The sequence below is a fragment of the Lontra canadensis genome, unplaced genomic scaffold (genome assembly GCF_010015895.1).
Source record: "Lontra canadensis isolate GAN:19392208 unplaced genomic scaffold, GSC_riverotter_1.0 scaffold18, whole genome shotgun sequence".
Classification (NCBI taxonomy): Eukaryota; Metazoa; Chordata; class Mammalia; order Carnivora; family Mustelidae; genus Lontra; species Lontra canadensis.
This window is the reverse complement of record NW_022631012.1, coordinates 11,601,325-11,628,267: the sequence shown is the minus strand read 5'-3', so window position 1 is coordinate 11,628,267 and position 26,943 is coordinate 11,601,325. Positions and strand designations below refer to the sequence as shown.

Below are 26,943 nucleotides of genomic sequence, written 5' to 3'. Positions count from 1 at the left end.
TTTTTTTTTTAAATACAGTTCGTTTCTAACCATATCAGAGCTATGTTTTACAAGTAATGAAACGTTTCAAAAAATACAAAGTTACACCGATCTCATCTTAATATGCCCTGGTATTCCCGTCTCACTTGTAAAGTGGTCGTAAGAAAGATTAGACAAATTTTAGTTCTTCTGGGGCTTTTCTGAGCTTACGTGCATTCTTAATTTGGTAATAAAAAGGAGGAGATATTATTTTCCCCCATTTAATATAAAAACATCCATTTACTTTGAAAGAGTTCTCAGCCTACCTTCGGTTAAGGCTATTTCTTACTGAATGTTTGATCTAGATTTAAACAAATAGCAAGCAATCACCCTTCTACTCTGTTTCTCGTGTCTTTCCTTCACTCCCTACTGAATAGGTGGTTTGTTTCCTTTATATTAACAGTCTAGGTATAATATAGCCAGATTTCTGTTTCTGGCCTCTAGATAACTGAACTTCAAATAATTTATCTTTAAAAAATATGGTTACCTTCATTTTCACAACAGTTTTCAATGTGCTCTTCAAAAATGGGGTTGTTTGATTTGTTGAAATTATAACTGAACTTGCTCAGTTAATGTTGCTTTTGGATCAAATGGGCAGCTACATACTCCGAGAGAAAAAAATGTTAAGAGAATCTAAACTGAATAATAAAAATCTATTGTGTATTTCTATTTCTTTTTTGAGGACTTTTTTCTTTGGAAATTGAGTGCAGCGTGAATACACTGGTAGGGATTCTGGCTTGGAAAGTGGTTTTCCTCGGTGTTCAGGTGTCTTTGTTTATTTGAGAGAACAGGGACTGCTTTGCATGCATGTGAAGGAGATACACAAATATTTTTGAACTAATGTATTAGTGAAAGAAAAATGCCGCAAACTCGAGATCCAAAGTTAGCATTATTTTTGAAGTGTTCAAAGTTGACAGTACAGACTCACCATAGGTACAGAATTTAGATTGTGATTGTGATCACAGCCCTTGGTGACTGAATCTTCTGGAGAACTTCACTGAACAAAAAGGAAGAGGTAAAAAATGCTTCTGACTGAAAGGATAACCAAACAAGGGAATAAGAATAAGCATGAAAAGACTACATAACCTTTTCTTTATCTGTGTTTCTGATCCTCAGATAAGGTCTTTCCAGCCTATGCGATGCTGCCCCACACGAGTGACCTCCTACAGGGCTCGGGGCAACTCCGGGTGTAGCTCTCGCCCAGAGCACTGTGCTTGGAGGTGGACTGCATTTTCCCCTCTCTGGTGCATTTCCAAACAATGTTCTATTTACAGTGACTTGGGACATTACAAGCCATTCTCTTGTAAACAATAAATAAGCCTGTTTGTTTAAAACTAGGAGCACATGGAAACTATTGTGAACACTTTAGTTAAAATGTTCCCTTATGGAGATGTAATGGACTGGAAGATAAAAATAAGACACCTGGAGAACTGCCTCAAAGCCGAAGGCTGGGCAAGAAAAAAGAACAGGAAATTAAGTGAGATGTATATCCAGCGGCTATGAGTTCACTGGCTTAGACTAACTTCCCTCCAGTAAGGGTAACCATTTTTCCTCAGTAATCAAATAGAGCCTCAGAAGGTGTCACCCACAGAAAGGGAAAAGTGGAAAAATAAGACCCTTTCTGATCATGTAGAGCCTTCTGTGACTGCCAGAAAAGAAATCTGGATTAAATCATGTCAAGAAATAGGTAATAAGTACACAAATAAGTACAAGAATAAGCTTAGAAATGTTCCCTCATTCAGATAGAAGTTTCTGGGTAATTTCAGGAATACTATTGCCAGTTGCTTAGGGATCGTCCTTCCCTTGCTTTCTTTTCAGAAAGAATGTGAGTACTTTACATTGTGGTAGCAACGTGTGAGAAACCAGGCTGAGGACACCTGTACAATGTCTTGAATATTACTGGCCATTCTTGGGATTAGGAGATGGGTTTATGAGTTTCTGCAGAAGATAGATTTAGCAAAGACATCATCCTGCTACTTTGCCATGAAAATTCAGTAATGGAATTGAGGGGTGTCCATGATTTTCTATGAAGGAAAAAAAAACTAAGTAATATTACATTTTAGCCTCCAAGTGGAGAAAAGCACCAAGTTTCTCTGATTTCATTAAAGCGAACGGAGTTCTCAAATCTTACTCCACTTTTCTAACTAAAGACAAAACTGTTCTGGTTCTAGTGCTACTTTCCACAGCAGAAAACTCCCCCTGCTATGGTTTTATTTAAAAACCACCCCCAAATCACAACCCAATTTACATGCTGTCTTCATCCACATAACAGAATTCTCACAGCCAGCAAGGCAACTTACACACATACGGCTTTCCAAATAAGCCCAATTCCTTATTTACAGAAGTATTCCTAGCTATTATTTTGAAATAAATTTTGGTATCTCTTTTAGACTCAATGGCTCATAATATTTTTCACATATTATCAACAGCTGCAAATCCAAGATATTAAAGAAACACTTAATCGGTAAGAGTCCTTACCATCTCTTTAAAGTTGGCTGAAAACTGTTAGGTTCACAAACACGGTGCTTTTGTGTATGGGTTACAATATAAACTCCTTTCCACAAAGGCAATATGTTGAAAATTGATGTCTCGAGGCCACGGAAGTGGCGACATAGTTTCAGTCAAGCATTGAGAAGTTCATCATCTGAGTGTCCGATAGCATCAGGGTCCGCAAGCGGATCCAAGTCTGCAAAGAGACTGAACCAGGCTGACATGTCTTGGTTGCCACTGTTGGCAGCTAAAGAAGAAAAAACACATTTAAGGGTCTCAGGTGTTTAAAATCACATTGCTATACCATTTACGTGATTTTATTTTTTTTTTAATGCCATATACTTCTACTTTGTTCTCTTAAGATGCTAGCTTTTATTTTTATTTATTTATGAGATTTTACTCATTGGAGAGCGAGTGAGCCCAAGTGGGGGCAGGGGAGGGGCACAGTGAGAGGCGGAAACGACTCCCTGGACCCGGGAATCACGACCTGAGCCCAGGCTGACGCTTTACTGACTGAGCTGCGCAGGCGTCCTTCCTTGATAATTTTGAAAAGCTAATAATGCAGGTACCTTGTGGTCTGCTGAGTCCTTTCTATGTAAGTAATTTTATGTTGCTCTGAGAAATGATTAAAAATAGGCAGGCAGGCAGTAATAGTCTTATAAACACAGATAATTTATATAAGTCTCTCAGGTAAGGTTCAAAAGTGAAAGTAACCAGGGCGCCTGGGTGGCTCAGTGGGTTAAAGCCTCTGCCTTCGGCTCAGGTCATGATCCTGGTGTCTTGGGATCGAGCCCCGCATCGAGCTCTCTGCTCGGCAGGGAGCCTGCTTCCTCCTCTCTCTCTGCCTGCCTCTCTGCCTACTTCTGATCTCTCTCCCTCTGTCAAATAAATAAATAAAATCTTAAAAAAAATAAAAAGGCACAACATCACTCTTGTTGGGCTAGTCCCGCCAAAATCCCTAACCTGAATCTAATTACGAAAAAAAAAAAATCAGATAAACCAAACTTGAAGAATATTCTACAAAATAAATGACCTCTATGCTCTAGGGAAGTCAGGATGATGAATGACAAAGATTAAGGAACTGTCCCAGATTAAAAGCAATTAAAGAGACTTGACACTAAATGCAGTGTCAGATCCTGGATTGGATCCTGCACAGGGTCGGGAAAACCTCTTTCTCTTTTGTTATAAAAAAGCACAGGAGCACCTGGGTGGCTCAGTGGGTTAAATGCCTGCCTTTGACTCAAGTCGTGATACGGGAGTCTCAGAATCAAGCCCTGCGTCTAGCTCCCTGCTCAGCAAGAAGTCGCTTCTCCCTCTGTCCCTCACCCCGCTCATGCTCTCTTGCAAATAAATGAATAAAATCTTTAAAGAAAACAAAACATTAGTGGGACAATTGGCAAATCTGAATAAGGTCTATAAATTAGATAATAACAGTATGATGTTAATTTCCTGATTTTGATAACTGAATTGCAATTATGTAAAAGAATATCCTTATTTTTAGGAAAAAGATAATGAAGTATTTAGGCTTAAAGGAGTATTATGTCTGGTACTTTCTAGTCTCTGAATATTTCAGTTCAGAAGAAATTATATATATTATACACACACGGAATAAGAAATACGATTCACATTTTGGAAAATCTTGGTGAATTGTCAGGAATATTTTTTATTACAATCACAAGCCTTTCTGTAGGTTTGAAAATTTAAAAATATTGATACAATATCATAAACCACTAAAAAATATGAATCCATATAGGGGCACCTGGGTGGCTCAGTCAGTTAAGCAGCTACCTTCGGCTCATATCATGATCCCAGGGTCCTGGGATCAGTTCCCACATTGGGGTCCCTCTTCAGTGGGGAGCCTGCTTCTCCCTCTCCCTCTGCTGCTTCCCCTGCTTGTGCTCTGTCAAATAAATTCTTTTCAAAAAATGTTACTCCAGGGACGCCTGGGTGGCTCAGTTGGTTGGGCGGCTGCCTTCGGCTCAGGTCGTGATCCCGGCATCCTCGGATCAAGTCCCGCATCGGGCTCCTTGCTCAGCGGGGAGCCTGCTTCTCCCTCTGCCTCTGCCTGCCACTCTGTCTGCCTGTGCTCACTCTGAGAAATAAATAAATAGAATCTTTAAAAAAAAAAAAAAGTTAGTCCATATGGGTAGTACCTAAATGAGGAAGAAGAGAGGTTGTTTGTAGCAGAGTACTGAGGGCGGGCAGAAGCAGTGAACTGTATGGCAAGTGAATTATATGCCATTAAGACTATTTAAAATTATGATCAAATAGCTAAGATTTTAAAAAATTAATATATCCATATAAAGGAATATTAAACCTTAAAAGGGAGAAAATCCTGTCACATGCTACAACATGGGTGAACTGTGAGGACATTAGACTAAATGAAATGAGCCAGTCCTGGGAAGGCAAACACTGGGTGAGGTGCCCCGGGCAGTCCCGTTCATAGAAACAAACTCTAATGGTGGTCAGCAGCACAGGAAAGGGGATTTGTGGTTCGGATCTAAAGTTTCAGATCTGCAAAATGAAAAAGCTCTGGAGATCGCCCCACCACACTATGCACAGACTGAACATTATTGAACTGTTCACCTACAAATGGTTACGGTGGTTCTGTGTTTTCTACGATCATAAAAATGCGGAGGGAGTGCTGTGGTTAGAAAATCATCATTTTTTTACCGCCCGTCATAGTGAAGACTGAATCAGGCCAAAAGCAACGCTGGACGCTAAATCGAAGTAGCGATTGTGACGCCGAGCCGGACTTGGGCCCAGAGTGTCCCCTCAGCGGACCGCTCAGTGACTGCAGAGAGGATAAAGCAGCACAAAGTGGGAAATATTTAGGAGGAAAACGGGACAACTCTTTGGACGGGCGCTCACCATTAGTCTCGCCGGCGAGGGAGAAACGGACAACATCAGCTGAGAGGGGCGCCGCCAGGGCTGTCCTCCAGGCAAGAATGAAGAACCTGAACTTAACCGTGAAGGAAAGCTGTGGAAACGTTTCCGGTTAAAAGAGGCCAGAGAGACCGGACAAGTGGGCATCTGAACCTAGACTCGCTTCCAGACGGAGAAAGTGCTGCAGGGGACGTGACAGCGGCAGCTCACCAAGCCGGAATACAGACACGTGATCGGTTACGGGGAGTGTTATGTTATTACTATTACATTTCCTGACATTTACAACCGTACTGTGGTTATGCGAGAGCGCGTACCAGTCCTCAGGAAATGTACACCGAAGTACTTTGGGGGTAGAGAGTCATGATGCATGTAACTCACCCTTGAGTGGTGCAGAAGAGAATAACAGACACACGGCTACGCCAGCGAAATACTAACAGCAGATGAACCTCATAAGGGTACGCAGGGATTCTCCGTGCTACTTTCACTTATGCAACACATCTGTACATTTGAAATTATTTCCAGTTAAAATTTTTAAAAATCAGCAGCAGTGACTAAGATCATTACACACCTAAAATCCTGACAGAGCGTCTGTTTTCTCTGCGCACCCCACACGGTAATTACAACATGGATCAGCTCTGCAGGCGACACCGTGGGGAGTTCTCAGTCAGCGTCAGCGATGAGCGTGTGCCAGGCCCTGTGCTGAATGCCTGAATGCACTGTTTGTCACTCGGCATCTTGTACTCAAAGAACACCTTCTGTCTCTAATGCTGTCACCGCTTACCAACAAACCTCAACACAAAATGCAAAAAATTAAAGTACACAATTTAGTTTACTATGCCAAGCCCACACGTTCTATTCAATTTTTTCCATGATGAGGGATAGCCAGGTATAGCTTACATTTTATTTATTTATTTAAAGATTTTATTTATTTATTTATTATTTTTTAAGAAGATGTTATTTATTTATCTGTCAGGAAGAGAGCACAAGCAGGGGGAGTGGCGGGCAGAGGGAGAAGCAGGCTGCCGGCCGAGCAAGGAGCCGGAAGCGGTGCTTGATCCCGCTGGGGTCACGACCTGAGCCAAAGGCAGGAGCGTGACCGACTGAGCCACCCCGCCGTCCCCATGCATTCAGCTGAGAGACAGAGAGAGAACTTGTGTGCACGAGTAGGGGAGGAAAAGGAGAGGAAGAGAGAGAACTTCGCAGACTCCGCCGCGGAGCCTCACAGCCCCGAGATCACGACCTGAGCCCAAATCAAGAGTTGGGACGCTCAACCAACTGAGCCAACCAAGTGCCCCTATAACTTGCATTTTATTATTAACAAAATATTTTTCTGGACGCTACGAAGCAAACGCTATAAAATGATCCTTTTCTAAATTCAACCGATTGCTAATATAATGGCAAAGACTATAAATATATCACTTACACTTTGTTGATTTCTTTGGACTCTGTGAAGGCACTGGCTGGTTATCAGTGTGTGAAAGAGGAACTTCTAATCCCTCTTGGGAGGCCCAGCCTAGGGGAGGGAAGTAAGGAATTATCCGTTGTTAGTCAAGTAGGAAGCAGCATCAGAAAAAATAAGAAAAGGTAAAAATATCTACTGAGTCCTCAAATCTTTCTATCAGGGTGAGATTCTACAATGTAAGACATAGGAGACACTTAAAATGTATCTGCAATTATGTATTTTAGTCAAATCATCTAAGTTTAGTTCCAGCTAGAATTAGACTTCCTTACAGTTTTCTAAGTGGTTTTGAAATACAAGTTTTCTTTTTAAACAACTGCAAATAGATGAGGCACAGAAAGAGAATTTCTGAGGGGCTGGGAGAGAGGAAATACACCTGCCAATTAGAATCTTGAAACCTTTAAGTATGTTTATATCCTCGGATTTAGTAATCCCAGTTCTAGAAATTTATCTTGAGTAAATAATTTAAGTGAAGGGGAAAAAGCACATGTATGGTTATGTTTATTACGGCATTATCTATAAAATGAAAAAGTCGTAACAGCAAGGAAGGAATTATGGGAGATAAACGTTACAAGATATTATGCGGTCATTAAAAAGTATCATTATGAATACCCATTACTAAAACAGTGAAATGTTTGCCATAACGTGAGAAATGATTTAGGCTATAATTAAAATACAGCACTAGAAACGAACCTAGATTACCCTGCCTACTACCCTCCTTGAACAGAAGAGATCACGGAAAGCCCAAGTTTGTTCTTAAGAGTTCCTAGAACACAGATATTTTAACTCAAGGTAGCTCACTTTCCTGGTTTACACTGCAGTAGAGTAAGAAGTCATAAAGGAAAGGCTGGTGAAGTAGGAAGCATCCTGCAGTAGGAGGCAGAAGACCAGATTTTGGTTTCCTCTTAATTGTTTACTGCCTGGGGGTCTTAAGCAAGACACCGTTTAAACAGAGTATCCACTGCCTGGGCCATTGCTCGGGAACATCCTGACAGCCTGTAGGCAGGGACCAGAACAGAGGCTCTGAGTGGTGAACAAATACCGTTGATAATGTACAGCCAGAAAAGAAGAAAAAAATCCAGTGCTGCTGGAGATGCGGCAAGTCGAGGAGAGAGAGCAGAGGGATTTCACGTGGAGAAGGAATCTGTTTGTAAATCTGGGTAACTATTAGGCCACTGACAAGGCATATAAGAGTAACTGTTTTCTAAAATTTTATAGTAAAACATTTGAATTATCCTCAATAGAGTGCCTCTTTATCAAATGGTACTGTATTCTTATTCTTAGGCTATTTAACAAATTCTTACAGAGTGATTACTGAACTGCTTTTTTATTTATTGAGCTAACTTTATGCTGAAGTCCTGGAAAGCACAAAGATAAATCACCCCACAGATTGTGCCCTTGAGGTGCTAACAGATTGGATGACATGTGATGGTCCTGCAGATACAGGATGAACATAAGTATTTTATTTATTTTTTAATTTTTTAAAATTTTTTATTTGACAGAAAGAGAGACCACAAGCCGAGGGAGCAGAGCAGCAGGCAGAGGGAGAGGGAGAAGCAAGTTCCCCACTGAGCAGGGAGCGCAACACAGGACTTGATCCCAGGACCCTGGGATCATGACCCGAGCCAAAGGCAGCCGCTTAACCGACTGAGCCACCCAGGCGCCCCTAAACATGAGTATTTTCATAAAAAGTACAAAGCATTAAGATACTGTTAGGTGCTGTGAACCATTTCCTCAGGAATGAAATCTACTCGGGGATGGAAGACAGGGAAAAAGGCAAGATGAACTATGATGACAGCCATGAAAACAGGGCACTGTGGGAGGCCAGCGGCGGGAGAAAGCACACACCGGGCAATACGGAAGAAATATGCAGTTATTGGCTGCCACAGAGAAAACATTGGACCGGGAATCCAACACAGGCTCAATACCTCAACACCTCAACATTACTGAACACCATAAACGAAAGCAGCAACACAAGAAATGATGTTTCAGAGGGATCTGAAAATTAGTCAATATAGTTATAGAAAGTGGCTAAGTATTTTGATGTAAGCTAAGAGAGAGGAGTGGACATACAGGCACAAGTTTTATCCTGGAGCCCATGTTTCTTCATTTTTTAAAAAAATGTAAGCAGAGTGCTGACATCAGTGTCTGCCTCTTGGAGAATGAACTCTGGGGGAAGCCTGGTAGGTGACCTGGGATTTGGATAGCGGGTAGGAGGACTCTAGCAGCAGCCCAGGAAGCCAAATAAGGCTCTAAATGCCTCTGGTAGTAGAAATGGAGAAGAGGAATGTGAAACTGGAGACATGTTTTTGAAACAGAACTGGCAGTACTTAGCAACCAATATGGAAGTGGGGAGCAAAAGGACTCTGAAGGTGCTGGGTTGGACACGGGCTGGTAGGACAGTAGGTCAGTAGAGGGAGTTCCTGACATAGAAACAAAGCAGGTGACCCTTAGAAAAATACCCTGCCCCACTTTCTGCCACCATCCTCCAGTCCTGCTCCCTTGCCCAGGAGGCTGCCGTGGAACTATCCTTGTCTGCTCTGAACCCATGCGGAGAGAACACACCGAGATTTGCTAGAGGGAAGAAACGGTAACACCTGCCCTAGGCAAGAGTAACTTAGCAGGTCAAGGGTTTAAAATAAGACCTGGATTTTCTATGTAGAGAAGACTCTGGAGAAAGTCAGTGTACAAAGTGGGTTTGACAGAGGTGGCAGGAAAGCAGCCCTTGTTTTGCCTTTGTCGATGGTAATATTTGTTACTTTTGCAGTTGATCGGTGAGACACAGATTTTGCCTGGTGATACCAAAGTTAAATCAATATCCTTGTTGATTTTAGCATCTACATACACACAGTTTTGCTTCACAAATATAAATTAAGTCATGAGTGTCTAAATGTTTCATAGGCACTTACTGTTAAAAGCTCCAGCAGCATGAAGGCCAAGGTCAAAAAGCTGTGAAGGAAGGAATCGTGAGGAATGAGCAAGAGGCTCTGACCCCACAGCAGGCTCCCGTGACGTGAAGCTGGCCCCAGGGCTCCCGAAGGCAGTCTGGCATTCTGGGGTAAATTCACCAGTATTTGAAGAACCAGGACTTAGGAGGTTATTGAGAAATGAGAATTCCTTCTCAAAATCATCTTCCAGTGAATCTATCGGGAAATCTTTTACAACTGTTGAATGAACATAAAAACAGAAGGCTTCTTTTCGAGGAAATGAGAGTAGAACATAGGGCAAATCAAATTTGTTCCATTGTTCTCATACATTAATATAATTTTTGAAAGTTTTTTAACATAATTTATAATGAACAATTAAACTGATTGGAAGTTTATGAGAAATTATTTCTAATTGGATAGTCTAGTCTCTAGAAATTGTTCCAAGGACACACATGAGGAAACATTTATTCAAGACAATCTATTAGAAGTCTTGGACTAAGACTTCTAATGGTATTTGAACTAAGAATCATTCCCTTCCTACCCTCCTTCCAATTCAGCACAATGGAAATTCTACTCTACACCTGTGTGGCCAAAAACATAAGGCTCCCTTCTCCCCCCAGTTATGTTCTTAGGAGGGGTAGGATGTCAGCATTTCATATCCTGTTCTCAGTTACTTGGCTAAGTGTGGGCAGTGCAGTCAAGAGGTGGAAGCTCCCATTTGCCACCCAGATAAAAAGACCACAGTCATAAGATGAGACTCTGATTTGAGTCACAAAAGGATGGGGCAGTTTGGGGAAAAATGGATAATACTCCCCAAATTTCTTGAAAACATTAATGTACTCATTCATCAAGCTTAATAAAACCCATGCAGAATCAATATAAAGAGATCTATATCTAGATACATCATAGGCAAATCACTGAAAGTCAAAGATAAAGAAAAAATCCCCCCATTCATAAATGGGAAGAATCAATATTGTCCAGCTGGCAATTGACTCCAAATGAATTCAACATAATTCATATTCAACATAATTCATAATTCATTCATGTATGAATTCAACATAATTCCTATCAAAATCCCAGTAGGCTTTTTTGGATAGAGATTGACAAGATGATTGTAAAATTTTTATGGAAATGCAAAGGAGTTAGAATAGCCAAAACAATTTTGAAAAAAGAACAATGCTATTGGACTACTACCACCAAATTTCAAAAATTTCCTATAAAACCACAATAATCAAGACAATATGGTTCTGGTCAAGGACAGATATACAGATTAGTGGAACAGAAACTAGAATCCAGAAACACAACCTATTTTTTTTTTCTTTGGTCACTGGATTTTAACAAAAATGCCAAGAAAATTCCATGGAGTAAGAAATGTCCTTGCAATAAATGGTACAGGAACGACTGGATGTGCATATGCAGTAAACAAAATACAAAAATTAAAAGACATACCTCACACCATAAACACCAATTAATTCAAATTGATCATAGTCCTACAACTAAGAGCTAAAATTATAAAACTTCAAGAAGAATACGTAAGAGAAGATCTTTGTAACTTTGGGTACGAAGAGTTTCTAGACAGGATACCAAAAGAACACATAAGGAAAAGAGTAAGTTGAACTTTGTAAAATTTTTAAAATTTTGTGTTTTAAGAGGCAAAATTTTTTTTTCTTAAAGATTTATTATTTATTTATTTGACAGATCACAAGTAGGCAGAGGCGGGGAAACAGGCTCCCCACTGAGCAGGGAGCCTGATGTGGGACTTGATCCCAGGACCCTGAGATCATGACCTGAGCTGAAGGCAGAGGCTTAACCCACTGAGCCACCCAGGCGCCCCATTAAGAGGCAAAATTCAGAAAATAAGATGACTAGGATAAAATATTTACAAGTCATATGTCTGACAAAGAATTTGCATCAAGAATAAAGAAATCTTGCAACTTAATAATAAGGTAAATAACCCAATTTTAAAATAGGCAAATAGCCCTGGGGCTAATAATACATTATATGTTAATAAAAAAAATAAAAATAGGCAAATAGGTCTTCATAGATTTGTCAACAAAGAAGATATACGAATGTCCAATAAACACGGAAAAGATACTCAACATCATAAATCACCGGAGAAATGCAAATTAAAGCCACAAATGAAAAGTACTAAAATGTACATTTTATTTTTTTTTTTAAGATTTTATTTATTTATTTGTCAGGGACAGAGGGAGAGAGAGCGAGCAAGCACAGGCAGACAGAGAGGCAGGCAGAGGCAGAGGGAGAAGCAGGCTCCCTGCTGAGCAAGAAGCCCGATGTGGGACTCGATCCCAGGAGTCTGGGATCATGACCTAAGCCAAAGGCAGCTGCTTAACCAACTGAGCCACCCAGGCGTCCCTAAAATGTACATTTTAAAGAGACAACACACATGTTGACAAAGAAGTGGAAAAACTAGATACCTCATTCTTTGCTAGTGGGAATGAAATAGTAGAGCCATTTTAAAAAAACAATTTGACAGTTCCTTAAAAAGATATACTCAACTTACCACACAACCTAGCAATTCCATTCCTAAGAATCTAACAAAGAAAAATGAAAGCTTATGTCCATACTCAGAGAAGTATTTGAATGATCATAGCAACAATATTATAATAGCCAAAAAATGTAAATAATCAAATGTTCATCAACTGGTAAATGGATAAATATATCCATACAATGGAATACAATCATGAATAAAAAGTAAGGAATATTGGGGCGTCTGGGTGGCTCAGTGGGTTAAGCCTCTGTCATTGGCTCAGGTCATGATCTCAGGGTCCTAGGATGAAGCCCCGCATTGGGCTCTCTGCTCAGCGGGGTGCCTGCTTCCCCCCTCTCTGCCTGCTGCTCTGCCTACTTGTGATCTCTCTCTGTCCAATAAAAAAATAAATCTTTTTTTTTTTTAAAGTAAGGAATCAGAGTTCGCAAAATTCAGCATATACATATAATGGAATATTCAGTCTTGGAAGGAAATTCTGCAATACACCACTATATGGATGAACCTTGAGGACATTATGCTAAGTGAAATAAGCTAGTCAGAAAAAGACAAGTACTGTATGATTCCACGTACATGACATACTTGGAATGTCAAAATCAGACGGAAAGGAGAATGTTGGGTGTCGGGCTGGGCAGAGGTGGGGGGATGGGGAATTATCATTTAATGGATACAGACTTTCAGTTTTATAATGAAAAGAGTTATAGAGCTGAATGTTGGTGATGCTTGCATAATATTATGTATGTAATATCACTGAATTGTACACTTAAAACAGGATGGAAAATTTTATGTGTATTTTATAATTTAAAAATTAAGAAAAAAAAGTAAATGAACTACTGCTGTATGCAACATGGATGAATCTAGAAAAACATTAGGCTTAATGGAATACATCTAAAGCCAAACACAAAAGACTACCTTTTGTACAATTTTAGTCTAGGAAAGGGAAATTTATAGAGATTAGTATTCTCCTAGGCCTGAGAGTTGAGAGTGAGGATTGTAAACAAGTATGAGAGAATTTTCAAAAATATTCTAATATTAAGTGTGATTATAGATGCATAACTCTATAAATTTACTAAAAATTACTGAATTTTGCATTTAAAACTGGTAATTTTTAAAAACTTATTATCTCCATAAAGCTGTTAAATAATCAAGAGATTTTATACAAGTCTATGCAAATAAATCTGACAATCTAGACAAAATGAGTAATTTGAGAAAAATAAAACTTATTAAAATTGATCCCAGTACATAAGAAAAGGTTAAACAGACCAATTTCCATAGAGAAGAAAACACAAAAAGGTACCAGGCCTAAATGTTTTCACAGAGAAATCAACAGCAATATACAAACAGTAAATAAAATATCAGCAAATTAATGCACAATGACAAAGCTGGACTTATAACTGGAATGAAGGATGGTATAATATCAGGAAACCTATTAATATAGTTCATCATATTAACACATCAAAGAAGAAAATAATTACTGGCATAGATACTGAGAAAGCTGTTGTCAGAATTCAACAACAATTCCTCATAAGAACTCTTAAGAAATTAGAAATGTATGGATACTTCTTTAACTTCATAAAGCATACACCACATATCAAAAGCTAACATCCTAATTAATTCAGAAACATTACAGGAACTCCCATTAAAATCAGGAAATGCTCACCACTATTTAACATCATTCTGGAGGTAGTAACCAAGGCAATTAAACCAAAGAAATCAATTATAGTAAAAAGAATTGGTAAAGAAAGAACAGGATTATCTCTGTTTGCAAACGACATGTTGGTATACCTGGAAAACCCTAGACAATCAATGATAAAACTAACCCAAATTTAAAAATTTCAGCACGGTAGCAGCATATAGTATTAACATGCAAAAAATTAATAGCATTTATGTGCACAAAACAATAACCAGTTAAAAATATAATGGAAAAGGGGCACCTGTCTGGCTCAGTTGGTACACAACATGCAACTCTTGATCTCATGGTCGTGAGTTAGAGCCCCATATTGGGCATAAAGATTACTTAAAATAGATATATATTACACATATATATGTATGTAAAACACATATATACACACATATATGTATATGAAAAGTATAAATATACATATGAAAAGAAAACCTCATTCATAATGGCAACAAAAAATATAATACTTAGAAATAATAAGAACTGCTCAAATCCTATATGAAAAAAAAAAACATATAAAAGATACACAAGGAAATTTCAACAAATAGAAAAATCTCCTTTGTTTCTGGGTAGGATGTCTAAGCACTATCAAACTGTCAGTTTTCCACATTTAATGTGACCACAATAAAAGGAACAATGAGCCTTTTTATGGAGATAGACAATATGATATAAAGCTTATATTGAAAAATAAACATGAAAGAATAACTAAGAAAATAATGAAAAGGATACTAGCCCTATCAAATGTAAAAACACAAAAGAAAGTTTCTGTAATTAAAACAGTGTGGCACTGGTACATGCACACATCAAGGAAAAATAAAGAGAGTCCAGAAACAGACCCAAGTACATACAGAAATCTAGTATATGATTGGAAATTATCTCAAATTCCTATGGCAAAGACAGCATTTCAAAAAAATGATAAAGGATGGCCACCTGCAAAACAATCACATTTAAGCCATCGCTAGTACCATATGGCTAAAAAAGCTCTAAGTGAATTAGAGATATAAATGTAAAAAATAAAAGTATACAAATACTAGAAGACAGCATAAATAAACTCTAACTTGGGTTTTACATATGACAAAAATCAAGATCTAATAAAAGATTAATAAATTTGACTACATAAAATTATTTTTTAAATTTTCATGGCAAGAAACAACTACATGAAAAGAAATGACAGGTAACATAGTGGGAAAAAAATATGTGCAACATAAAGATATTCGAAGTAGTATTTACAGAGTGTCTGCAACTGCTGAATGACAGAGGGACACCAGCAGTGAGACAGACACTGTCCTCCCAGTCCTCACAGTTACACAGATACATTTGGACAAGAGCTCAGACATATAAAACAAATAATGACTTTATTTCCATTGATATGTACTATAAAATAGAAGTAAAGGGTTGCATCCCTGTGTAGAGACCTAAACAGGTTTTAATGTTAAGGAAATAATTATTAAATTAAAACTAAAGAATTTAAAATAATAAACTATCCATATATATAATGAAATTGCTATTTCTTACCATTTTCAGAATGAGAAAACTGAGGTGCTTCAAACTCTCTTATTTGAAAATGCTTTTCCTTGTAACCTTTGGCTACTGAAATAAAATCACATAAAAGATAAGCTGAATAAGTAGAAATTTAGCATGCTTACTTACTATAATATTTTATAATAATCTGGCCTAAGTGTGCAATTGACCACATCAGTTTATAATACGTATAAAATGGAGATGTAAAAATTTAAAGAACTACATATAAAAATCACATTTGTGTGTAGGAGTATATGTATGTGTGTATACATGTATATTTGTGTGCATAGATGGTTCTGGACTTACACTGGTTTGACTTACAATTTTTTGACTTCATAATGATGCAAAGGAGATAATTAGTAGAAACTGTACTTCAGATTTTGAATTTGGTATTTTCCCAGGCTAGTGAGACATTATACAGTATTCTCTTGTGATGCTGGGCAGAAGCAATGAGATGTGGCTCCCAGTCAGCCATGTGATCACGGGATAAACAAATGATACACTTAACAACCTTCGGTACCCATAAAACCATCCTGTTTTCAGTTTCAGTATTCGATAAATTATATGAGATACTCAATACTTAATTATGAATTAGGCTTTGTGGTAGATCATTTTGCCCACCTGCAGGCTAACAGAAGTGTTCTGAGCCAGGATAAGCTATGATGTTCTTATGTTAGATATATTAAGTGCATTTTGACTTATGATATTTGCCCTTTTTTGGTATAGAAAGTAAATATCTTATGGTATTTTTTAACTTTTTATTTTAATTCCAGTATAATTAACATACAGTGTTACAATAGTTTTGAGGTGTTCGACTTATATTTTCAACTTACGATAGGTTTATCAGAATAATCCCATCTAAAGTCGAGAAAGATCTGTAATACAATATGTATAATTCACACACAAATAACTTTATAATACCCATAAGTATTCAGGTTCTTTGTTACATCTATGTCCCCTTGATCTATGTCCCCTTGAAAGTTAAAAGTTTTCACATTCCAGGTAAACTGGTACATCTGCTATGAAAAACAGTACGGAGGTTCTCCCCAAAATTAAAAATAGAACTACCAAATGATTCAGCAGTGCCACTTCTGGGTATTTTATATGAAAAAAAAAAAGAACCCAAAAACCACCAACTCAAAAATATGTATGTACCCCCATGTTCACTGTGGTATTATTTACAATAACCAAGACATAGAAACAACCCAAGTGTCCATCAGTGGATAAATGACTAAAGAAAATGTGGTGTCTGTGTGTGTGTAAAATATTAATCAGCCATTAAAAAATGAGATCTTGCTATTTTCAACAACATGGATGGACCTTATAAACATTATGCCATGTGAAATAAGTAAGACAGAGAAAGACAAATACTGCATGATCTTGCTTATATGTAGAATTTAAAAAACAAAAAGACAAAGGCCAAGCTCACAGACAGACCAGATCTGGTAGTTGCTGGATGCAGGGGTTGGGGGAGGTAGGCAAAATAGGTAAAGAGGGTCAAAATGTATAAACTTTAGGTTATAAAATAAATAAAAGATATGTAATATAACATGGTGACTAGTTAATAATACTGTCTTGCATACTTGAAAGTTGCTGAATGAGTAAATCTTAAAAGTTCTCATCACAAGAAAAAAATTTTCTAACTGTATGGTGATGGGTGTTAACTAGACTTATTGTGGTGATTCTTTCACACTGTATACAAATATCAAATCATTATGTTATAAATCTGAAACTAGTATGTCATTTATACCTCAATTAAAGAAAAGTTTTCACATTCAGAAGCCTAGCCCTTTCCTAGTGGATGTGTGTCTAATTCTGTATTCTCTGAAAGTCCATTTTATATTTTGTTCTGTGTGTTCTCCATGTCTCCGGACAACAGATACTTATTTTACGTGCATAGTTGTAAACAGCTTCTCTGCATTCCTCACCTCCACCAAAGTGAGACTAGTAGTAACTTCATATGAAGGCAAAGATCAAACAAATGTGCTAAAAGACAGCATACTCCCAAAGCTCCCCAGGCAAAAAGTTGTTTAAAAAAAAAATAAAAGATCTCCAAGTTTGGGGTATATATGGAGACAAGTTATGCCCTATCATTAATCTGGGACCCAGTTTCCCACATAATTCATCTGTACCTCATCTGCAACTCAATATAAACACACAGACCAGGAAGAAAAAAAGAAAGAAAGGAAGGAAGAAAAACAAAAAAAGCCCAAGATTTTGACGTCTTCAACTATATCAAGGACACCTTTTAAAAAGATAATGAAACCTAAATGTCTCCTACATAAAACATGAATAGTGTTGCTGCTATACAGTGAGCTTAGAAGGTGTAATACATCTAAGGACAAGGTAGTAATATCTCTACTACACTCTTCTTAAAATTTGATGCTTGAGATAATACAAAAGAAAATGGAAAAAGTTAAACCAACCAAAGTAGTCAAAAGAAAAACAAAATCAAAAGAAAGGTATAAGGAATTCAGTGTTATTTAGCTTTAAGATAAGGAAGCAAAGGATAAATTAGGTTCTAAGTTCAAATAGTATAAAAATGGTTTAAAACTACAGAAGATAAAAAAATAGACTATCAATAAAGATTTCAGTTGAACTCTAGAAAAATCTAGGAATGAGAAAGAGATTCTGGAGGTGGCGAGAGAAGGAAGTGAAGAAGAGAGTAAGAGTTTGAGGGCAGGGAAAGAATGGGTGACTCACAGTCACACACCATGGAAATTTTGGTAAGCTACAGAAATAGAGTTTGGGGAATGGAAAATTAGTGAAAAACAGACCTGAAGAACTTACCTAGACCCAAAGAACAGAAGGAAAGGAGATGGAAAATATAAAAGAGATGACAAAAGATATGAAAGATGAGTGAAAAGGTCCAACATAAGCTTACTGAGGTTCCAGAAGGGAAAACAGAGAAAATGGAGGAGCAATATTTTAAAAGATAATGGTGGATGTATGCATATTTATCATATATAGAAAAAGAAGATAATGGTCGAACATTTTCCAGAACTAATAAAAGACACAGTCACAGGAAATACAACTTATACTATGAAAGATGAAAAATTTTTAAAAACCTGCACATTTAGACACATGGTACTGAAACAGCAAGAACACCAAAATGAACAGCATATCCTTAAAGCAGCCCGAAAGAAAAACCAAATTTACTAAATAATTAGACTAAAAGAAGATTTCTCAACAGCCCAGGGAAAACAGAAAACAATACAACAATATTTACAAAGTGGTGAAACAAAATACCAACCAACCTAAAATTATTTACTAAGCAAAACTGTCTTTCAAAAATAAGAAATAACAATTATTTCCAAACATAAGCCAAGTTTACCACCATGGCATCTTTAATAACTTCCAAAACTAAAAGCTATAGTTACAGAAAAGGAAAATGAGGTCACAGTGAAGATCTGAAATATATGAAGAAATAATAACAAAGAAAAAATACTGGTAAAATATAAATAACATTTCTTCATAAAACAAAAATATCTTTTATTGCTTTGTGGGAACACACAAAAAGAGAAATAAAACATTGAAGAATAATAGTTGGTGAAGTGAGATGGGAGTGACTGGATTTAGTTTAAGATCTTTGTAATGTTTTGGGAATACTGAGATAGTCATAAACCTAGCCTTTATTTCAAGTATGAATGATATGGACACCTGGGTGGCTCAGTTGGTTAAAGTTGCATGATAAAATTCAAGGGAAACCACGAAAAACAAATAAAATGTGAAACTTCCAAACTAGTACCTGGGGGGAAAAAAAGGACTAAGAAATCTTCAAGAACAAATAATAAAATCTTAATCAATCCAAAGTAAGGCCAAACAGGGGACAAGAGAATGGAGTGGAAGAACAAAACAAAGAGAAAACAGAAAGTACAAGTCCAAATATAAATCATGGCAATAAATGTAAATGGACTAAATTCATCAAATAAAAGAATGACAAACTGATATATGGGGCCTTTAAAAAAAAATCCAGCTTAATTTTATTTACAAGAGACATAACCTAAGATATAAGAACATGGGAAAGTTGAAACTAAAAGTACAGAAAAGGGTATACAAAGCAAATACTAACAAAAATAAAACTACTTAAGCTAAGTTAATGTCATATAGAGGAAACTATAAGCCAAGAAGTAATATTAGGGACAGAAGGGGTCATTATATTATTAACAGATTAATTTGTTAAACAGATATAAGAATTCTAAACTGGGGTGCCTGGGTGGCTCAGTCAGTTGAGTGTCCAACTCTTGGTTTCAACTCGTCATGTTCTCAGGGTTATGAGATTGGTCCCTGGGTCAGACTCTGTGCTCAGCATGGAGTATGCTTGAGATTCTCTCCCTCTGCCCCTACCCCCACTTGTGCTCCTTCCCTCTCTACAATAAGTAAGGGGTTCCTGGGTGGCTCAGTCAGTTATGTGGCTGCTTTTGGCTCAGGTCATGATCTAAGGGCCCTGGTAGTGAGCTCAGCATTGGGCTCCATGCTCAGCAGGAGGTCAGCTTCTCCTCCCTCTGCTGCTGTCCCTTCTTGTACTCTTTTGCTCCCATGCTCTCTTTTTCTCTCTCTCAAATAAATAAAATCACTCCCAAATCCTCAAAGTATATAAAGTGAAAAAGTACAGGAAGAATGAAAACCCACTTCAGTAGCAGAGATTTCAAAGTACATTTCTCAATTACTGATATATTAAGTAAATAAAAAATTAGTAAAGCTATAAAAGACTTAAAGCAGCACAAATAATTAGCTTGATGTAACAGATATGTAGGCTCCTACACTCAATGATTAGAGAACACATCAAGCCCATGGAATATTTAGAAAATCTGTCCACTTCTTAGTCCATAGACAGTGTCCCAATAATTCAAAGAATCGGTATGACAAGGATATATTCTCTGACCATGATGAAATTAAGTTAAAAAATCAATGACAAAAGGTTAATTTCAGTATCCCCTTAATTTGCCAATTTTAGAAACGCAATTTAAAATCACTCATGGCCATAGATGACAAAAGATATAATGAAAAGTTAAAAACAATTTAAATCAGATTATAATGAAATACTATATATCAAAGTTTCTGGACATCCATACAATGGATTAAGCCATAAAAAGGAAGTACCAACACAAGCTGTGTCATGGATGAAGCTCAAAGTGATACATGAAGTGAAAAAAGATACAAGAACACCACACATGGCATGATTCTAGCTACAAGAAATGTCCAGAAAAGGCCTAGGAGTGGGAATGGGGATTACAGCAAGCAGATGTGAAGGATCTTACTGCTGAGGGGATGAAAAGGTTCTAAATCTGACTTATAGAGATAGTTGCAATGCTCTGTAGTAACTAAAAATTACTCATTTATACAACAGAATGAGTTTTAGGATAAAATATACCTCAATAAAGCCTTTTTAAAAAAACTTGTGGGATATAGAAAAAGAGAAATTTTAGCTTTAAAAAAAACAAAAATAATAGAGGAAGAAAATAATGAAGATAAGAACTAAAATTAATGAAACAGAAACAAAGATTCAATAGAAAACCAAAAAGAAAGAAAACCAAAAGCTGATTTGTTGAAAGAATAAACCCTTAGCAAAATTAATTAAGAAAAAAAGAGAGAAGGAACAAATAAATATCTGGAATTAGAGAGTAGACATAATGGGGCACCTGGGTGGCTCAGTTGAGCATCTGACTCTTGATTTTGGCTCAGGTCATGATCTCAGTGCTGTAAGACTGAGCTCTGCCTTAGGCTCCAAGATCAGCAAGTCTGCTTGGATTCTCTCTCTCCCTCTCCCTCTGCCCCTCCTCCCACTTGTGTTATTTCTCTCACTCTCTAAAATAAATAAACTCTTAAAAAAAAAAAAAGTAGGGCGTCTGGGTGGCTCAGTGGGTTAAAGCCTCTGCCTTCGGCTCGGGTCATGATCTCAGGGTCCTGGGATCGAGCCCCACATTGGGCTCTCTGCTCAGCAGGAAGCCTGCTTCTCCCTCTCTCTCTCTGCCTGCCTCTCTGCCTTCTTGTAATCTGTCAAATAAATAAGTAAAATCTTAAGAAATAAAAAAGAGTAGACATAATGACTGATACAGCAGTTTTTGAAGATTGAATAATGCTACAAATGAATGGTGAAACTACAAAAATGTCCATTATATTTCATCTAGGCCTTTTAAAAAATGCTCTCTACTTGGGTATAGGATTATGTATGCACAAGAAGCTAACCTTTTGAACATATACTTGAAGCTGGTTAGATACACAAGTCCACGATTATTATTGTTTCTCAATATGATCTGTATATATGTGTACACTTAAAAATGCCTCTTGCATTAACTGTACACCTATCATGTGCCATGTAGTTTATAAATATCTCTAGTCTTAATATCTCTGTAAGGTAGGAGTCTATGACTCATATTTCAGATGAGAAAAATGGGAAAGGTAAATATGACTTGTTTTTAAAAGCTGACATTCAAACCCTGGTTTTTCTGGCTCCAAAGCTGCAATGATTGAATATATACTGATTGTATACATAATCTGTATTTATAAAAAAAAAAATAAGAACATGTATTGAAGTGTGAGGAAAAGCTTGAAACTTAATCATACCACCCTGTGAAATAAATGTCTACATTAAAAGCCCTCATCTTGGAGAAAAATCAAAATTCCCTAAGGAAAATAATTAGACCTCTAATTAGGTGCTGCTAGAAACCTAACTCATTGCTGAGTACAGCCTCCAGGCCCACATGACCAGGAAGCCTGGACTGAGACCCTGGGAAGTTACAAAACACATCCTACCCACCCACCCAGAAAGAGAAACAAGTCAGCAGCCCCACCCGAGTATGAAGCCTAATCTCCTGCCTTGCTCACTGGGAAGCCCTAACAGTGACCGTGGGGAGCACCAGAGCCCAGCGTACAGTGCTACCCTGCAGCCAACTCCAGTCTATAGCACTGCCTGGCACTGAGGCCACGCGGATGGCCGTGCTCAGCTTCTGAGCACAGCCTGCCGTCTCAAGCGAGCAGGGAGCCCAGGCAGTGATCCCACTCAGTTGTAAAACACAGCCTCATGCCCTGCCCAGACATGCAGTAAAGCATGAGGCCCACTCAGCTAGGAAGTATGGCCAGCAATCTTGCCCAACAGCAGAGAACAGCCACCGCCCTGCCTGATTTAGAACCCAGCCTCTGCAGTCCCAATTGCAAAGCACTGGGTGAGCCCATATCAGACCATGAAGACCTACCTGTGACCCTGCCTGAAAAAAGAGGCTCGGCAGTGGCATCCTTTGATCAGAGATGACTGTGAAGCCCAGCTAGTGACCCTGCCTAACCTCAGAGCACAGCCCTTCCACCAGGGATCCCAGCTAACAGCACCACTTAAACACAAAATACAGCCAATGGGTCTTTTCCAACCTCAGAGCATGAGCAGCACCTTTGTCCAGTCAGATACAACACACTGTAATCATACTGTCAAAAGTCAAAGACTGAATTTTTAAAGCAGCAAGAGAAAAGTGACTTCTCACATATGAGGGAGCCACTATAAGACTGTGAGCAGATTACATAGGAGAAATTTTGCAGGCCAGGAGACAGCAGTATGATATGCTCAAAATACTGAAAGAAAAAACTCAATGAAGAATACTATACCCAGCAAAGCTGTCCTTCAGAAATGAGAGATAAAGCCCTTCTCAAACAAATGAAAGTTGAGAAAGTTCGACCACTAGACCTCCCTTACAGGAAGGCTAAAGGACATTCTACAAGATGAAATGAAAGGATGTTAAATAACCTTGTAAAACCACATGAATGTGTACAATGCATCAGTAAAGGTAAATATATAGTCAAAGATTATATAATATTGGAAGAGTTTTGTATAAATCACTTTAAACTCCAGTTTAAAAAACAAGCATTAAAAATAACTCTAACTACAATAATTTGTTATTGGATACACAATGAAAAAGGTGTAAATTATAACATTAATAACCTAAAATGTGAGGGGGAGAAAACTGTGGAGTTTCTGTATACTATTGAAGTTCTTATTAACTTAAAACAGGATGTTATAAATATAGTTCATGAATGCATACAGAATGGAATTACTCAACCATTAAAAAGAATGAAATCTTGCCATTTGTGACAACATGATGGACCTAGAAGATACTAAGAAGATACTACGCTATGTGAAACAAGTCAGACAGAGAAGGACAAATACCATATGATTCCCCTTATATCTGGACTCAAAAAAACCCCAAAATGGAGCAAAACAAAACAAACAACAACATAAATATAGAGAACTACCCTTTCAATATATATATAGATATAGAGAAATAGTGGTTGCCAGAGGAGAGTGGGGTGGAGGCATAAACAACATACATAATGGGGATTATGAGGTACAAACTTCCAGTCATAAAACAGATAAGTCACGAGTATGGAAAGTACATACAGGGAATACAAATGACAATATTGTAAAAACTCTACAAGATGACAGATGGTGACTACATTTATTATGATGAACATTTCATAATGTCCATAATTGTCAAATCTCTGTGTTGTGTACCTGAAACTATGATAGACTTTTGTTTATTTATTTGACAGAGAGAGAGAACAAGTGGGGGTCAGAGTGGTGGCAGGCAGAGAGAGCGGGAGAAACAGGCTCCCCACTGAGCAGGGAGCCCGATGTGGGGCTCGATCCCAGGACCCTGAGATCATGACCCAAGCTGAAGGCAGATGGTTAACTGACTGAGCCACTAGGTGCCCGCAGTACCGGGTACTAATATATGTCAACTATACTTCAATTAAAAAAAAAACAAAACTGGGAAAAGACTCTCTGACGTTGGTGTTGGCAATGATTTTTTTGCATTGGACACCAAAAACACAAGAAACAAAGGCAACAATAAAGAAGATTACATGAAACTAAAAATCCTCGGCACAGCAGAAAAAATAACAATCAACAATCAAAAACCCAATCACATTTGCCTACAGAATGAGTAAAATATTTGCAAGCCATCTGTATGATAAGGGGTTCCTATCCAAAATATGTAAGGAACTCATAACTTAATAGCAAAAACAAAATAACCTGATTAAAAAAGGGAAAAAGAATCTAGATACACATTTTTCCAACTGAAGAAGCCATGTACACAGCCAACACATACAGGAAAAGGTGCTCCACGAAACACTACTCACCAGGGAAACAGAAATCAAAACCACAGTGAGCTATCACCTCATGCTTGTTAGAATGCAATATCAAAAAGAGAAGAGATAGCAAGTGTGGGACAGGCTATGGAGAAAAGGGAACACTTGTGCATTGTTGATGGGAATGTAAATTGGGGCAGCCATTATGGAAAGTAGTATGGAGGTTCCTCAAAATATTAAAAACAGAACTAGCATATGTTCCAGCACTTCCACTTCTGGGTATATACCCAAGGGAAATAAAATTATTATCTTGAAGAGCTATCTGCATCCCCATGTTTTTTGCAGTATTATTTACAATAGCCAAGACATGGAAACAACTGAAGTGTCCATCACAGATAAATGGATAAAGAAAATGTCATGTATATAGATATGTATAATAGAATCAAATTGAATATTATTTACTCATAAAATAACATGGATGAATCTGGAGGATATTATGCTAAGTGAAATAAATTAGAGAAAGATAAATACTATGGGATCTCACTTAAAGTTTAGATCTTAAAAAGCCAAACTCAGAAACAAAGAGTAGATTGGTGGTTATTAGGGTCTAAGACGGGGAAAATGGTGAAATTTGGTCAAAGGGTATAAACGTCCAGGTAAAGATGATAAAGTTTTGGGGATCTAATGTACCTCATGACAGCAGTTAACAATACCGTATTACATACTTGACATTTGCTAAGAGAATAAGTTTTAAATGTTCTTGTTGCCAAAAGGTATATAGTACCTATGTGAGGGTAGAGATGTGTTAGCTACGTTTATAGTGATAATCATTTAGCAATACGTACTATATCAAATCATCACATGGTATATCTTAAACCTACACAGTGTTATATGTCAACTATAACTCAATAAAGCTGGGGGAAAAAGAAAGCTAACTCAAAAGTGTTTATATAGAAGAGATTTATAAATGGATTTAACATGTTTTTTTAAATGAATAGATATTAATACAATCTGTTTTAAAAGGTTGTGACAAACTGTTTTGACATTTCAAATGTGATCATTTCACATTTTAATGAATTTACCATCTTACCTGGTTCATTTCCCAAGCTCACTTCCTCATCTGACAAAACTAACCTAAAGTAAAAACCAAAAAAGGCAAAGATTTTGGTTAAAATACACTTGGACTCATATCCTACAATTGTATATGGTCAAAAAAAATTTTTTAACTGAGATGACATATAAAATAGTGGTCTTGTAGATAGCTCTAAAATCTGAGACAAATGCCACTTCTTCCCTAGATCTACATAGACTATGAAAATAATCCTTCATCCCTTATTCTTTCAACAACAGTTACTGAGTACTGAGGAAGCACCAGGCACCGTGTTTGGTATTACAGGCACTGTGCTAAGTACTACGTATAGTGAACATCCGTCACCAAAGTCCTGGAGTATGAGGTTTAGTTTTCAAGCACAGAAGCAATTTGCTCAAGAATACTTGGGATCTAAATAGAGGGAATGAAGAATCGCAGAAAAAATGGAGCACTCTATTTTGAACAAAGTGATGTTTGCATAAGAAGACACATTTGCCTAAAATATTCTCAGCCAATACTAATTTTGGATATTTGTATCATCCATCTGCAATGAAAAAATTAGACAAAGAAACTGAACATAGATTAAGGCATTATTCCTGGAGTTTAACCTCACAACTCCAGTATTAGAGGCTGTCTTTAATAAATCTTTAAAGATACATAAAAAGCAATACAGGTACCGCCTGCTTTTCAAAAGTTTGCATTATGCTTCTACAGAAGACCTACGTTAGTACCCTCCTTTGCTAACTGAAAGAAATCCAAAGAGAATTTTCACTTTTATAAAAAAGGCAAAAAGCAAAAAACAGTGTTGTTTTGCAAGGAGCCCTTTTAAAGGCGGTGTGACCCTACACAGCGATAGCGGCGCCACCAGGCTCCTTCCCTGAGAACTACACTCAGCCTCTCAGCATTAAGCCGCTAGAGTTCTGAATGGTGTCTGCGCACAGCTGTGCTAGGGTGTCAGGAAAGCCTGAGAGAGGTTACTTTTTGGGTCTAGGAATACTCAAAAAATTTTCCACAAAAATTAATGGTAATTGCTTCTTTGCCTTACACTGTACTGGTTTATGAAATGTTTCATTGGAATACTCCACTTTCAGATAGCAGGGGAAACCTACACAGTGTTTATTTGCAAGGAACACAAAAATAAACCTACATTGAAAATAGATACTAATGACTTGGAATGAAATTTCCAATAACAGCATATATACATGGGTTTTTAAACAACTTGGATGGAAGAAAAAATAAAATGCTTTGTACTCTGTTAGTTAACTGAAAAGGTAGTTATCATAATGC

General features: G+C 37.5%; 1 protein-coding gene across 4 annotated transcripts in view; it reads right to left on the bottom strand.

Moving 5' to 3' along the window:
• Positions 1-2,639: 2,639 nt before the first annotated feature.
• The window catches only part of ICA1L (islet cell autoantigen 1 like), a 67,542-nt gene continuing 43,238 nt past the window's right edge, over positions 2,640-26,943 (bottom strand). For all 4 annotated transcript variants that reach the window (XM_032860056.1, XM_032860055.1, XM_032860053.1 and 1 more), the window contains 5 exons: positions 25,657-25,700; positions 15,486-15,560; positions 9,763-10,017; positions 6,818-6,907; positions 2,640-2,755 (listed from right to left, as the gene is read on the bottom strand). In XM_032860056.1, the coding sequence (XP_032715947.1) occupies positions 2,640-2,755; positions 6,818-6,907; positions 9,763-10,017; positions 15,486-15,560; positions 25,657-25,700 (580 nt within the window). The remainder of the gene's footprint in view (positions 2,756-6,817; positions 6,908-9,762; positions 10,018-15,485; positions 15,561-25,656; positions 25,701-26,943) is intronic.